General features: G+C 39.0%; 1 protein-coding gene across 8 annotated transcripts in view; it reads left to right on the top strand.

The window, feature by feature from the left end:
• ITPR1 (inositol 1,4,5-trisphosphate receptor type 1) overlaps positions 1 to 14,236 on the top strand; it is a 330,566-nt gene that overhangs the window by 146,941 nt on the left and 169,389 nt on the right. For all 8 annotated transcript variants that reach the window (XM_021069277.2, XM_021069279.2, XM_021069282.2 and 5 more), the window contains 5 exons: positions 5,753 to 5,852; positions 6,964 to 7,124; positions 7,715 to 7,856; positions 10,017 to 10,175; positions 12,259 to 12,431. In XM_021069277.2, the coding sequence (XP_020924936.2) occupies positions 5,753 to 5,852; positions 6,964 to 7,124; positions 7,715 to 7,856; positions 10,017 to 10,175; positions 12,259 to 12,431 (735 nt within the window). The remainder of the gene's footprint in view (positions 1 to 5,752; positions 5,853 to 6,963; positions 7,125 to 7,714; positions 7,857 to 10,016; positions 10,176 to 12,258; positions 12,432 to 14,236) is intronic.

A 14,236-nucleotide genomic window follows, 5' to 3' on the forward strand; every position in this document is an offset into this window, starting at 1 on the left:
TGGCAACACTGGATCCTTAACCCACTGAGTGGGGCCAGGAACCGAACCTCGCATCCTCATGGATGCTAGTCAGATTCATTTCCGTTGAGCCACAATGGAAACTCCATTTGTATATCATTTTTGGAGACATATTTATTCAGCTCCTTTGCCCATTATTTTTTGGTCCGCTTAAAATACTGTGTTATGTATCTTTTGATTATTGAGTTTTAAATGTTCTTTCTTACAAATCCCTTATCAAATATAATTTGCAGATATTTTTTCCCATTCTATACATTTCTTCACTTTCTTGATGGTGTCTTGTAAATCACAAAAGTTTTTAATTCTCTTGAAGTCCAATTTACCTATTATTTCTTTTGATGGCTTATGCTTGGTTTCTTAAGAAATTATTGCTTAATCCGAGGTCACAAAGGTTTTTTTTTTTTTGGTCTTTGTTACATTTTTGTTGTTGAGAACCATTTTTTCCATTTTTTAAAGTTTTATTGAAGTATAGTTGATTTACAATATTGTAATAATTTCTGCTGTACAACAAAGTGATTCAGTTATATGTATATACACACATCTGTTCTTTTTCAGACTCTTTTCCCATATAGATTAAAATAAATATTGGGTAGAGTTCCCCGAGCTATATTCAGCAGGTCCCTATTGGCCAGTCCTTTCATAGAACACAGTGTGCATATTTCCAGTCCCAAACCCCCAGGCCATTTCTTCCCTCCATGTGTCCCCTTTGGTAACCACAAGTTTGTTTTCAAAGTGTTCTGCAGATAAGGTTATTTGTGTCATTGTTTTAGATTCCACATGTAAGTGAAATCGTATGGTATTTATCTGTCTGTCTGACTTAGTTCCGTGAGTGTGATAATCTCTAGGTCAATCCATGTTGTTGCAAATGGCATTATTTCATTAATTTTTTTTATGGCTGAGCAATATTTCATTGTATGTATGAATCACATCTTCTTTATCCAATCCTCTGTTGATGGACGTTTAGATTGCTTCCGTGTCTTGGCTATTGTAAACAGTATTGCGGTGAACATTGGGGTGCATGTGTCTTTTTGAATTATGGTTTCTCTGGATAGGTTTCCAGGAGTGGGATTGTTTGATCATATGATAGTCCTGTTTTCAGTTTTTTGAGGAGACTCTATACCGTTTTCCATAGTGATTGTACCAATTTACGTTCCCACCAACGATGTAGGAGGGCTCCTTTTTCTCCACACCCTCTACAGCATTTATTGTTTGTAGCCTTTTTGAAGGTGGCAGTTCTGACAGGTGTGAGGTGGTACCTCATTGTTTTGATTTGAATTTCTCTAATAATGGGTGATGTTGAGCATCTTTCCATGGTTTTTTTTTTTTTTTTTTTTTTTTTGCCATCTATGTCTTCTTCAGAGAAATGTCTCTTTAGATCTTCTGCCCCTTTTTTGATTGGCTTGTTTTTTTGATATGAGTTGCATGAGTTGTTTGTATATTTTGGAAATTAATCCCTTGTTAGTCACTTTCTTTGCAAATATTTTCTCTCATTCTGTGGTTTGTATTTTCATTATGTTTATAGTTTACTTTGCTCTGCAAAAGCATTTGTTTAATTAGGACCCATTTGTTTATTTTTGTTTTTAACTTTTCCTTATTCTTGGAGGTGGATCCAAAAAGATGCTGCTGCAGTTTATGTCAGAGAATGTGTGGCCACTGTTTTCCTCTAAGAATTTTATAGTATCCTGTCTTACATTTTGAGTTTATTTTTGTGTATTGTGTTAGAGAATGTTCTAATTTCATTCTTTTACATGTAGCTGTCCAGGTCATAAAGATTTATGTTTTTTTCTGAGAGTGTTATAGTTTGTATTCTTTTCACTTAGATCTTTGATCAATTTTGAGGTCATTTAAAAAAAATATGGTATGAAGTAGGGTATATTGCTTTTGTTAAGTGTTCTTTCTCATTGACTGCCTGCTTGTTACCTAGATAGGGAGAGAGTCTGTAGAATCCAACTGCATTTCAGTTTAAGTACTTTTCCGTATGTTGTGTTCTCTATTCTAGAATTTCTTTAATGGTTTTTGGTTGTTTTAGGCTGCCAGGAGACAAGGGGATGATGTTTATTTCATGTTAAGTTTTTTCTTGTTGTTAGAGATAGCAAAGCACAGAACCATGTGACATAAAATACCCATCAGAATATATTTTATGGCATTGCCTTGGTGAAGAGGAATGAGGTGCCAGTTGGCCATACTCCTCAGTGGATTAGAAATCCCCATGATCTCTTGGGAATGGAAAGTTGGAGCTTCTCTGTTGGTTTGCCAGCAGCTTTGACCAGTTATAGACCTCTGCTTGTATATCCCCTTGATGCATTACTGTTTCTCTGTTGGAAAATATTCTTTGTGGGTAGTTGTCCATAGACAGACTGATTGTAAATTCATAAGCAAGGGAAGCCTTGTGTTCACCCTGGAAAAAGTGTCTGACGTGGTCTCCCAGTGTGTTCATTACCTGTTATGATTTTGAACTTAGTCTTAGCTTTTTTTTTTTTTATTCTCATTTATTTTTTATAATTTATTTTTCATTAAAGCTGGTTTACAGTGTTCTGTCAATTTTATACTGTAGGTCTTAGCTTTTTAAATTTTTATCTGTTCTTGCCCTTGGCCATCAACCTCAGCCACCAACCCAGGACTGCATCACTGATGCAGTCCAGTCATAGAAAATCTTAGGAGTATACCCATTTCCCTCTATCTTAAAGCTGTGCTAAGTTTTACTTCTTTGAAGATCAGAAAGTCTGGGGGTAGATGTATGAAAGTTCTTGCAATGTAACTGGTAAAGAACTTTCTGTGGTTGACATTGTTTGAAAGACTCCTTTAAAGTCAAAGTGAAAGGGATAGTGGCAAATGCTGTATATAATAAATAAGATAATAAAATTGCAATATAGGCAAATTTGATGCATTAAATGAACACTGGGAAGGTATCCAATTTTGCATCTTTTTTGCAGTTGTCATGACTTTTGAGCTAAGGATTGGGAATGGGACTGGAGATGAATAGATAGAATGCCCTTGGTGCTTTCAATGACGTTTGACCTAGAACTCAGTGTAATCAACCATCCAGTTAAAAGCCAAACTCCAGGCTTGAGCTATACTTTGAAAATGAGAAAATGAATCCCAAGTCCCTCAGAAGAAAAAAATGCAAATTTCTCTCAAATTTCTTGTTCATGTTGTTTAATTTATATTCATGCTATTCAAAGTAATTATCACTTATAACGTTCAAGACAGAACGAAGGGAGGCAGAGGATCTACTGAAGAGATGTGCCTGGTTTGATGTGCCCTACCGCTGCCCCCTTCTCATGTACTTGGGATGCTGTTGTTTAGAATTCCTCTTAATGCAAATGACTTCCACCCTCCCTGTCCTCCCTGGTCCCACCAGTGTTTCAAGTTCCAACTCAGGTTTTCTGTAACAAAAAATATTCGAAGACTCTGAAGTTTCCTTAATCTTCTCCTTTATAAGTCCTTCACCGCTCATCTTGACAGTCTTCCATCTTAATGCTTTTAATGTACATTTGTAACTTTTACTTGATGTGCATTCATCTTATTTCACTAATGTGATGATGGATGCCTTAAAGTTCAAGAATTGTCATTACTTCTTTAAAAGAAAAGCAAATTTGAAAAATGTTATAAAATGATCATGTTCACCACAAAAAGAAACAACAAAAATGTTTTAAAATCTCATGGAGAACAAAGAAGCAGGTAAAAATCTAAATTTAAAACCTAAAATTTAACCATTCAGAGGTAACTAGGGTTAACTTTTTGGTTGTAGTTTTAGACACATCTCTGGGCATACAGGTAACCTGTGTATAATTTATCATAAATGAATTATAAGCTGTTTTTTTCCCACTGAACACCATGTCCTGTACATAGTTCCAAGTGAATGAATATTGATTGTAATCATTTTAAAGATCTATGTACCATTTGGACATGTATACAAAATTAACAAGTAAATTATTGAGATGGGTTGTTTATAATATTTTACTATTATAAATGATGCTTTGTTGAATATCTTTATGCCTCATTTTGCATCTGTGCTATCTCTTAAAGAAGAAATATGAAAATGGAATTGCTTGAAAAGATGGGTACATCATTCATGCATGTTATATGAACTGCCAGACTGCTTTCCAGAGCTGAACCTTTGATGCTTTTACCATGCATGTGCAGGAGAGCTCACCTCCCTAAGCTCTTGTCAGCATTGGCTGATATCAGTCTCTAGGATCTGTAGAATATGAGACAATAAAATGATACATTGTTTTAATTTGTGTAAATTGAGAAGGAATGTGTTCATTGTTCATTGATTTTTCTTTATTAAATTACAGGTTTGTGTACCTGTTCCATTTTCATTTCCAATACTCATGATGTTTTTCTTACTGATTTTTAAGGTCTCTTTGTATATGTGCACTAATACCCTTTCATGCTATATGTTACTCTTTTATTTTCCCAGGTTGTCATTTTTCTTTCAATTTTTAATTTGATTCATACTTTTTTGCCCATGTTATATGGAAAATGTAAAATTTAAACTAGTAAGATGTGTCCATCTTTTATTTTTAAAATTTAGAAATCTTGCGTTTTGTTACATGCTTCAAATGTCTTTCCCTACCACAAGATTGTTAAATATTTATTCACATTTTCTTCCAGGAATTTGATGATTTTTTTTTGCTTTATTGATCCATATGAAAATTTCAGTTACTGCTTTATCATCTCTTATGATAAGTGCTGATAAGTACTCAGTTAATACTTCTTGTCACTTTGTCTCATGCTCAGTTTATTCTGAGATCGTCATTCACAGGATACAGTTTTGACACATCTACCTCAGAGATGTTGTTGGTTTGGTTCCAGCCAACTGTGCTAAAGTGAATATTGCAATAAAGCAAGTCACACAATTTGTTTTGGTTTCCCAGTGCATATAAAAGTCATGTTTACTGTGGGATGGAAATCCTGTGAAATCAAATTGTTATTATGATCATTATACAACTACAGATGTGATAAATTCATCTGAGTAATAAAAAAAAGTCATGTTTACACTACACTGTTATCTTTTAAGTGTGCAACAGCTTATGTCTTAAAAAAAACAATGTGCGTATCTTAATTTAAAAAGTACTCTTTTGCTAAAATGGCACCAATAGATTTTCTCATTGGAGAAAACTTCATTTTGTAAAAACAAACAAACAGTATCTGTGAAGGGCAGTTAAGCAAAGTGCAATAGAATGAGATATTCCTGCTTTAGAAACACAGTGTATCACAATAACATCGGAGTTGTTATGAATGATTTGCTGTTGTAGATATATCAGAATGTATCTTGGACCAGAACCATTTCCTTTTAAGTTTATGTTGTCCAGTGTATGCAGCAGAAAGCCATTGTGGTATTCTTTTTTTTTTTTTTTTTTTGTCTTTTTGCCTTTTCTAGGGCCACTCCTGTGGCATATGGAGGTTCCCAGGCTAGGGGTCGAATCAGAGCTGTAGCCACCAGCCTACGCCAGAGCCACAGCAACTTGGGATCCGAGCCACCTCTGCAACCTACGGCACAGCTCATGGCACAGCTCACGGCAATGCCAGATCCTTAACCCACTGAGTAAGGCCAGGGATCGAACCCGAAACCTCATGGTTCCTAGTCGGATTTGTTAACCACTGTGCCACGATGGGAACTCCCATTGTGGTATTCTTATTAATTCTGATAGGATGTATTCTAGGCTAGTGGCTATAGAGAATCTAAATGTTCTTGTCCCTAAAATATATATATTTTTTCCTTTAGAAACTCCTATGTCCGGCTGAGACACCTGTGTACTAATACCTGGGTTCACAGCACAAATATCCCCATTGACAAGGAAGAAGAAAAACCCGTGATGCTGAAAGTAAGTCCCAATACTTGGCTGCCTCCTCTTGGTCTCATGCTCCCTAATGAAAGGGCCCCTTTGAGGGCAGATGGAGAGGAGGGGGCTCTGAAGTTTTTGCTGCTTTGGCAAGAGTGTGGTCAATGGCAAACTTGAATGTGATGAAAGAGTTCTTTCCAGGGGACCTGACTAAAGTGAGCCCAGAGCTTTTGAAGTAACTAGAACCTTTTTATTCCATGGCTTCTGCCATAAAGGTTGAGCAATCATCTGGAGTTCCTGTTTGTATAAAGGATGATTTTGGCTGGGGGAATGTTTGCTTGTGCCCGAGGTGCATCATATACCTAGTTGATTTCCCAAATCTTCATTATTTCTTTATTCTCTGTGTATTTAAATATACACTTTGATTTCTTGAAAGATCCTCCGTCCTCTCTAATTTCTCTCCCTGAAGCCCACTGCTCCTTTCTCACCTTGTCCAGGATCATAGAACATGAATATACAGTCATAGGCTTCTTCTTTTTAAAAAATGGAATGATACTCTAAATAATCTTTTTTGGTGCTGGAGGAAATTATTGGAATTTTTTCCTTTACTTTTATGAACATTTTAAGGTATCTAGAAAAGTTGAAAGAATGGTACATTGTCAACCTGTATAATATTCTCAGAACCAATAATAATCATTTTGTACATTTGCTTTTTCCCTATGTATTTATAAAATGTTTTTAAATTAAAAATGTCTTATGTGTTCCTTGTGAGAAATGAAGCTATGAAATCATAATAGTGCCCCATTTCCTGCCTTACTTTCCCTCCCAGTACCAGCCTCTAGAGGTGACAACTATTAATAATTTGGGGTACATCCTTCCAGATGATTTTATGTCCAGTTTGTGTGTTTATTGGCTGCACCCATGGCATGCAGAAGTTCCTGGGGCAGGGATCAAAACTGCACCACAGCAGTGACCCAAGCCACACCAGTGACAACACCAGATCCTTTGACCACTCAGCTATCAGGGAACATCTATGTCCAGTGTATTTTAGCTGCAAGAGAGCTCCAAGCTTTTTGGATTGCCCAATGTCTTGATTAGTGTCTTACCCTCTCAGGCCAGTACACTCTCTGACAAAGACCATCTTGCCTTTCAGATTGGCACTTCCCCTGTGAAGGAGGACAAGGAAGCATTTGCCATAGTTCCAGTTTCTCCTGCTGAGGTTCGGGACCTGGACTTTGCCAATGATGCCAGCAAGGTGCTGGGCTCCATAGCAGGGAAGCTGGAGAAGGGCACCATCACACAGAATGAAAGAAGGTGAGGACTCCCTGCAGGAACCAGACATGATAATCCTCACCCAGTGTGGCTTTTTAAATCCCTTTGCAGAGAGAAAGGATGCTCTCACGTGCTCTTTGTGATTGAGAGGAGCCAGCCTTGGCGTTTACGGGCAGCTTCAACTTATGGTTTTCAAGAAATAGTTACCTTTGCTTTCACTGTTTTTAAAGACTCTAAACTTGTAAAGATCTCCTCCTTTCTCTGTCTTCCACTTGGTCTCTGAAACTATCCTCCTAAATGTCAGAAATGGAGGTTACCCTGAGATAAAATGTGATGGCTCATGTATTATGAAGGTAATAATCTTTTTGAGGATAATGAGGCATTGCCTCTCTTTCACTCTTAGTGGTAATTGGCCTCAATCGACAATTTCATTTTTTTTCCTTTGAGTTTTTCTCTATATTAGCATTTCTCATGATCACAGTGATGTGCTACATAGAATTCTGAAAGAAATTGGGAAGAATGGATTTGCTTCTGTTTAACTGATTCATGAGGGCTAAAAGCTTCCAAGATGAAGCTTTTCGCCTGTGGAACATCGAACAGTTCCCGTATCTAATAGCTTCTTTCTTCCAAAGATCTGTAACCAAGCTGCTGGAAGACTTGGTTTACTTTGTCACTGGTGGAACTAATTCTGGCCAAGATGTTCTTGAAGTGGTCTTCTCCAAGCCCAACAGAGAACGGCAGAAGCTGATGAGAGAACAGAATATTCTTAAGCAGGTGAGTAAGATGCAACATACTGAGTTGGCTTTATAAGAAATCAGTGGTATCACTGCTCTTACAGAGGAATGTGGATGATTTCTACCTAAAAGACTTGATCAGTTGACTTAAAAAAAAATAGACTTATTTTTAAAGAATTATTTAGTTAGTTAGTTGCTTTGTTAGTTAGTTATTGGCTGCGCCCACAACATTCAGAAATTCCCAGGCCAGGTGTTGAACCTGGACTACAATATTGACCAGAGCCATAGCAGTGACAACACCCGATCCTTAACCTATTAGGCCACAACGGAATTCCCTAGACTGAATTTTTTTTAGAGAAGTTTTATGTTCACAGCAAAAGTGAGTGAAACGTACAGAATTCTCAGGTACCTCATGCCTCCACACATGCCCAGACTCCCCCATTGTAAACAGTCCCCACCGGAGTGTACATTTATTACCATTGATGAACCTACATGGACATATCATAATTGGCCAAAGTCCATAGTGTGCATTGCGATTCACTCTTGGTCTTGTACAAATGGAGAATTATCTTTATTCATCTCTATAGTCTCATACAGAATAGTTTCATTGCCCTAAAAATCCTTTGTGCTTTTTGTCCCTCCCTTGTCACCAATGCCTGGCAACCAACTATTGATCTTTTTGCTGTTTCTTAGGTTTTGTCTTTTCCAGAATGTCATATTGTTAGAATCATATAGTATGTACCTTTTTAGATGGACTTCTTTCATTTTGTAAAATGCACTTAAGTTTCCTTCATTTTTTCATAGTTTGAGTGTTCAGTTGACTGCTAACATGCTTGTTGAGCATCAGCCATTTGAGAATTTACCTGTTGGGAACGCCAATAAGAATTCAGTTGATGACTTTATTTTCCTCAAAAATAACGCTTAAGTGCAGTGTATCCTTAGGTTTAATTCATATATTTGGGAGATTGGGAGTATATAATACACTCAGAATACCTATAGAAGCTCTATAAGTCACCAAAAAAAAATCTTTCCATAAAGAATGAGTAGAAAATAAAATGAGCTCACAAAAAATACGTAGATGTTGTAATTTGATATACATTTAAATAAACTGGGGAGGAAACAAATTGGAGGAAAATGACAAATCCAGAGTTGATGAAATACATGGAAGTATATATCAAATTGTTCTCTAAACTGTTGGAGACTGGACCCCAAGCTTGGCTTTGGCCTCTAAGACCAAAAGAAAAACACATTAGTTCCAAGTTCGATAGTTCTCCATAGGAACTTGGATTTGAGAATCCTTTCTCCTTTTGGATTATGATAGACAAAAATTTATTTACACTCCATCCTGCTTCAACAAGGATTTTGGGAGTTCCCGTTATTACAAACCTGACTAGTATCCATGAGGATGCAGGTTTGATCCCTGGCCTCGTTCAGTGGGTTAAGGATCCAGCGTTGCTGTGAGCTGTGGTGTAGGTTGCAGATGTGACTTGGATCCCAAGTTGCTGTGGCTGTGGTGTGGGCCGGCAGCTGCAGCTCTGATTCAGCCTGGGAACCTCTGTGTGCCTAGGATGTGATCCTAAAAAACGAAACAAACGAAAAAACCCAGGGATTCCAAGTCTCAGAATAAATTACGCCCTGCTGTTGCATGTGATGACTCCCAAATTAGACCTCTGTCTTTAATGCCCATGCTCATTTCTAGAAGAGCAGTTCCTATAGGGGTTGAGACAGTGTAATTCAATGGTGGAGTCTTCATTGAGCACTTGTGTAAGCATTACACTTATATATCCCACAATTACTACCTCCTTTTGTCCTTATAGTAACACTGTGAGCTAGGTGTTAACTCTTTCTATATTATTGATGAGAAAACTGAAGATTACCTTGACCATGATCTATACCTGTAGGAAAGTAATAAAGATGCGTGATTGTGACCTAGAATCTGCTTTTCCAGCGTTTGTGCTCTCAAGCACTGCTTGAAACACTGCATTTTCAAGTATTTTTGAGAATCAAGTTGGTCCAGGTGGACTGAATTCGGTGAGAAGCTTGTCCCTATTGATAGGATGAATGCAGTTTTCAGGTGAATGATTGTTAGGAAAGAGAGACCTTCATAGTTCAGCCATCTTTAAGGTTATGTTGCTTCCAAAGAGGTTTGCCCTTAAAACAGCAGGTGATGGCAGGTTTTATTCTTGCTTTTCACAAACAGATCTTCAAGCTATTACAGGCCCCATTCACAGACTGTGGGGATGGCCCGATGCTGCGCCTGGAGGAGCTGGGGGACCAGCGGCATGCGCCCTTCAGACACATCTGCCGCCTCTGCTACAGGGTCCTCCGACACTCCCAGCAGGACTACAGGAAGAACCAGGTTGGTAAGGACCCGTGGGAAGTGATTGGCAGTTCCCTCTCTGAAGTTCATGTACCTCGAGTTTTAAGTGTCACCTGTTTATTTAATGGCTGGAGAATAGTTCATTGTTAAATTTGCATTTAGAAAGGAAATACAGATTTTTGTTGGCCCGGGAAGGTATATTACAGAGTCCTCGAGAAAGATACTTGAAAATTTCCCTTCTGCAGCCACGTTTCAATGAGATTTCTTTTTTTTGACATTGGTATTATCTGCACAGTATTTCTTATAGCACAGTCCCGTGAGGCTTAGGGGCACAATGATTTCATGTGTTTATAGAGAAGATGGAGAGGAATCTTTTCCTTCTGTCCCATCCATTTCCTCTATCTCTGCTAGTAACTTTCTCTTTATTTTGGTTCTGACTCATGTTGTTGTCATCTATGTCATGACCTTAAACACACATGCACAGACATACACACACATGATCAATATAGTCTGTCTGTGAATTAAGTGTTTAAACCCCTTTGAAGTTTCCAAACAATTGGAGATTCTGAGGAATCACTGCATCAGTGGTTATCAACTAGGTGTAATTTTGACTCCTGGTTGCAGGGGGAACATGTGGCAATATCTGGAGACCCTTTTGAGTCTCAACTTGGGGGTGCTACTAGCATCTAGTGGGTAGAGGCCATGGATGCTATCAAACATCCAACCATTTCTCACACAGCACAAAGGATTATTCAGCCCAGGAAGTCAGTGTGTTGTGCTGAGGCTGAGAAACCCTGAGCTACATAAACTATACAGAAGGACCCTTATTATAACTTAGATACCAGTCCCTGCCTTGTGGTTCAAAAGGTTTTGCTTCTAAGCTTTTGACTTATGCTATATCTGGACTTTAAGTTAAAACAATTCTCTGCAGTGAAAGTTTTTTTTTGTGTATCTTCATGAAGATGGTGTTGATCATAAGCAGTGCTCTTAAATATTAGATACAACTTGGTTAGCAAGCATTTCTAAACTGTTCACTTTCCCTTTGGTGCTGTTGAAATATAAAGACTCATCTGCCTGTGATGCTGTGTTTGTTAGGGTAGGTTGCCTCTGGGCATCGTGGTTACTTTATTAAATCCACCTCGGGTGCATTAATACCATAATCAAGTAGTGCCCAAGAGATTTCATCCTGTTCCTTTCTTCTGCCTTCCGGTGAGGATCCAGAATATCTGTATAGTATGTGCTTGGCTTGTACACAAGGGACTAACCCTGTCCCTCTTGTTCCTGGTTAACTAGATGCCTTTGCTTGGTTGATCATGGGTCTTGTGCCGGTTGCCCTGAGGGCCCTGAGGGCTGATGAATTCCCAGACATGAATCCTTATTGAGTATGGCCTGAAAAGTGGCCCCTGTCCACTCTGTTACTCCTTAGTAACTTTAAGGATTTTAGAATTAATGGAAAAAAATTTAAACCGAGTTTCAAGGGCTGTTTGAACTTTGAGCAAGGAAATAGTCTACCTTGGGCTGGGAAAATGTCTTTGAATAGCAACAAACAAATAAGAGGCTTCCTTGAGTTCTCAAATCCTTCTATGGAATGTCATGTCTGACCCCAAAAGAGAAGCAACAGATGTTTTCACATGTTCTATGAATATGATTGACTGGCTTACATATTCCTAACTTGCTTCTGCTACCCATTGACTTAAAAAATGTATTTTCACCCCATGTTCTAAACATCTAGGTAGGCTTAACTGTGTCTGTTCCACAGCACAGGGCATTGAGGCACAGTTAAATCCTCTTAAATTAGTAATAAAATCAGAGATAAAAAACAGCTTTTGACCTTTTAGAAAAATAAGTCATGAGATTAAAATTTATACCGTGTACATAATAAAATGCCCATCTGTAAATCCAGGATATTTTGCTTAATTACATCTATGTGGCAGGATTAGTCAAGGATGTGAGGGAGTTTACAGCTGTCTTCCTTGGTCAGAAAGCTGTGGAAAGATGCTCCCCCGTGATTTCCCTCCCCTGGGAGCAGTTCTTATCGGGGAACACAGCTCCTTCCCTTACTTTGAGCCTAGGTGCACTGTCTCTCGTCCTCCTTGTTGACCTCTCTATCCTTTCTCTGAAGGAGTACATAGCCAAGCAGTTTGGCTTCATGCAGAAGCAGATTGGCTATGATGTGCTGGCCGAAGACACTATCACCGCCCTGCTCCACAATAACCGGAAACTCTTGGAAAAACACATTACCGCAGCAGAGATCGACACGTTTGTCAGCCTGGTGCGAAAGAACAGGGAGCCCAGGTGAGGTGGGGTGGGCTTGATGGGCAGGTGATATCTTTGCAGGTCCTGGTACTTTTTATGCAATTTCCTTTGCTTGGGGCCACTAGGGGCTAATTTTGATTTGGCAGGTCTTGAGAGGCGCTGTGATGAGCTATGGAAAGAGCAGGGTATTGAAATGAGACTGGGTTAGAATCCTAGCCCCAACGCTTATCAGATGGGTACCTTTGGCTTTCTTGCTGACCTTTTATTTCCTCATCTGCTAGCTGGATAGTTGTGAAAATTAAAAGAAGAGGAGTTCCCATTGTGGCTCAGTGGGTTCAGAACGTTGTCTCTGTGAGGATGTGGATTTGATTCCTGGTCTCGCTCAGTGGGTTAAGGCTGCTGCAGAGGTTCCAGATGTGGCTCGGATCCAGTGTTGCTGCGGCTATGGCATAGTCCCCAGCTGCAGCTGTGATTCAGATTCTGGCCTGGGAACTTCCATATGCTGCAGGTGTAGCTCTAAAAAGAAAAAAAAGAAAAAAAGAAAAAATTAGAGGAAGATAAATACATGCGAAGTGCCTAGCGCTTAGTAGATGCACAGTTAATATAATTATTGGCTACTCATGTACTTCTTAGCACCCTGTGATGATCAGTTAGAACTCCCCCAAATATCATCAGCAAGGCTTTTGCCAACGTTGTTGTCACTTAAGTGATTTTTATTATGTAGTGCTCAATTCTGTCAGTTCTCTTGCATTCATACAGATCTCTCCCACCCCCAACACTTTTTCTTCTTCTAATTAAGATCCACGCCATTTCAGGTAAAGTGGGAAATAGTTTACAATGAGGGTATCACAAACAGTGATACTGAAGAGCTGAAAGTGGTGTTATGAAAATGCCTGCTCCCACCCATAAAAATAACTACCATTTTATGGACCGTTATCGTGTGCAAGGGAGTGAATGATGTAAGCGCTCTGCATGAATTAGCTCATTTAATCCTCAGAATACCCTCTGAAGTTGTATGTTTTCCTTTTCTGTCAGTGAGAAACCCGAAGACAGTGAGGTTAATTTCCCCCAAGTACCACATCAGAATGCAGCAGATAAGAACCACAACCAGGACTCTAACTTGGGCCTCAAGCATCAGAGCCTCGTCTCTCACACCCTGGTCTCCCTGCATCCCTACCATTTCTTCCTCACGTGAACTTTTTTTTTTTTTTTTTAAGTTTTATTGATGTGGAGTTGATTTACAAAGTTGTGATCACTTCTGCTGTGTAACAGAGTGATTCATTCATATATATACACATAGCCATTGTCTTATAGATTCTTTTCCCACACAGATGATCACAGAATATTGTGAACTTCTCCCTTGGTTGTTGGTTTTATTCATTTTTACCTTGTACCTTGACCTCACCACAGCCATTGCCCTCTTTCCTCTCTTGCTTCTTTCTTTCTTCTCTCTGCTGTCTGGGTTTATGGTGATGCTTTGGACACTGACACTAAAACACAAAGTCCTGTCTGCCTTTTTTTTTTTTTTTTTTTCTTTTCTTTTTAGGGCTGAACCTGCAGCATACGGAAGTTGCTGGGCTAGGGCTCAACTTGGTGCTGCAACTGAGGCCTACACCACATCCATGGCAACACTGGATCCTTAACCCACTGAGAAAGGCCAGGGATTGAACCTGCATCCTCACAGACAATGTTAGGTCCTTAACCAGCTGAGCCACAACGGGAACTCCCATCCCTGACTTTTTTAAAGGGACATTAGGTCTGTCCTCTTGAGGGAGAGCCAGGCTCCCAAGGCCCCACCCTTGCTTCTGTTTATAGCAAATGTTTTGTTGGATTTTCTTTCTTGA

This window comes from Sus scrofa, chromosome 13, assembly GCF_054392235.1.
Source record: "Sus scrofa isolate SSC_HxYL_T2T_F1_AM1 chromosome 13, Sscrofa_HxYL_maternal_Yorkshire_Landrace_v2.0, whole genome shotgun sequence".
NCBI lineage: Eukaryota > Metazoa > Chordata > Mammalia > Artiodactyla > Suidae > Sus > Sus scrofa.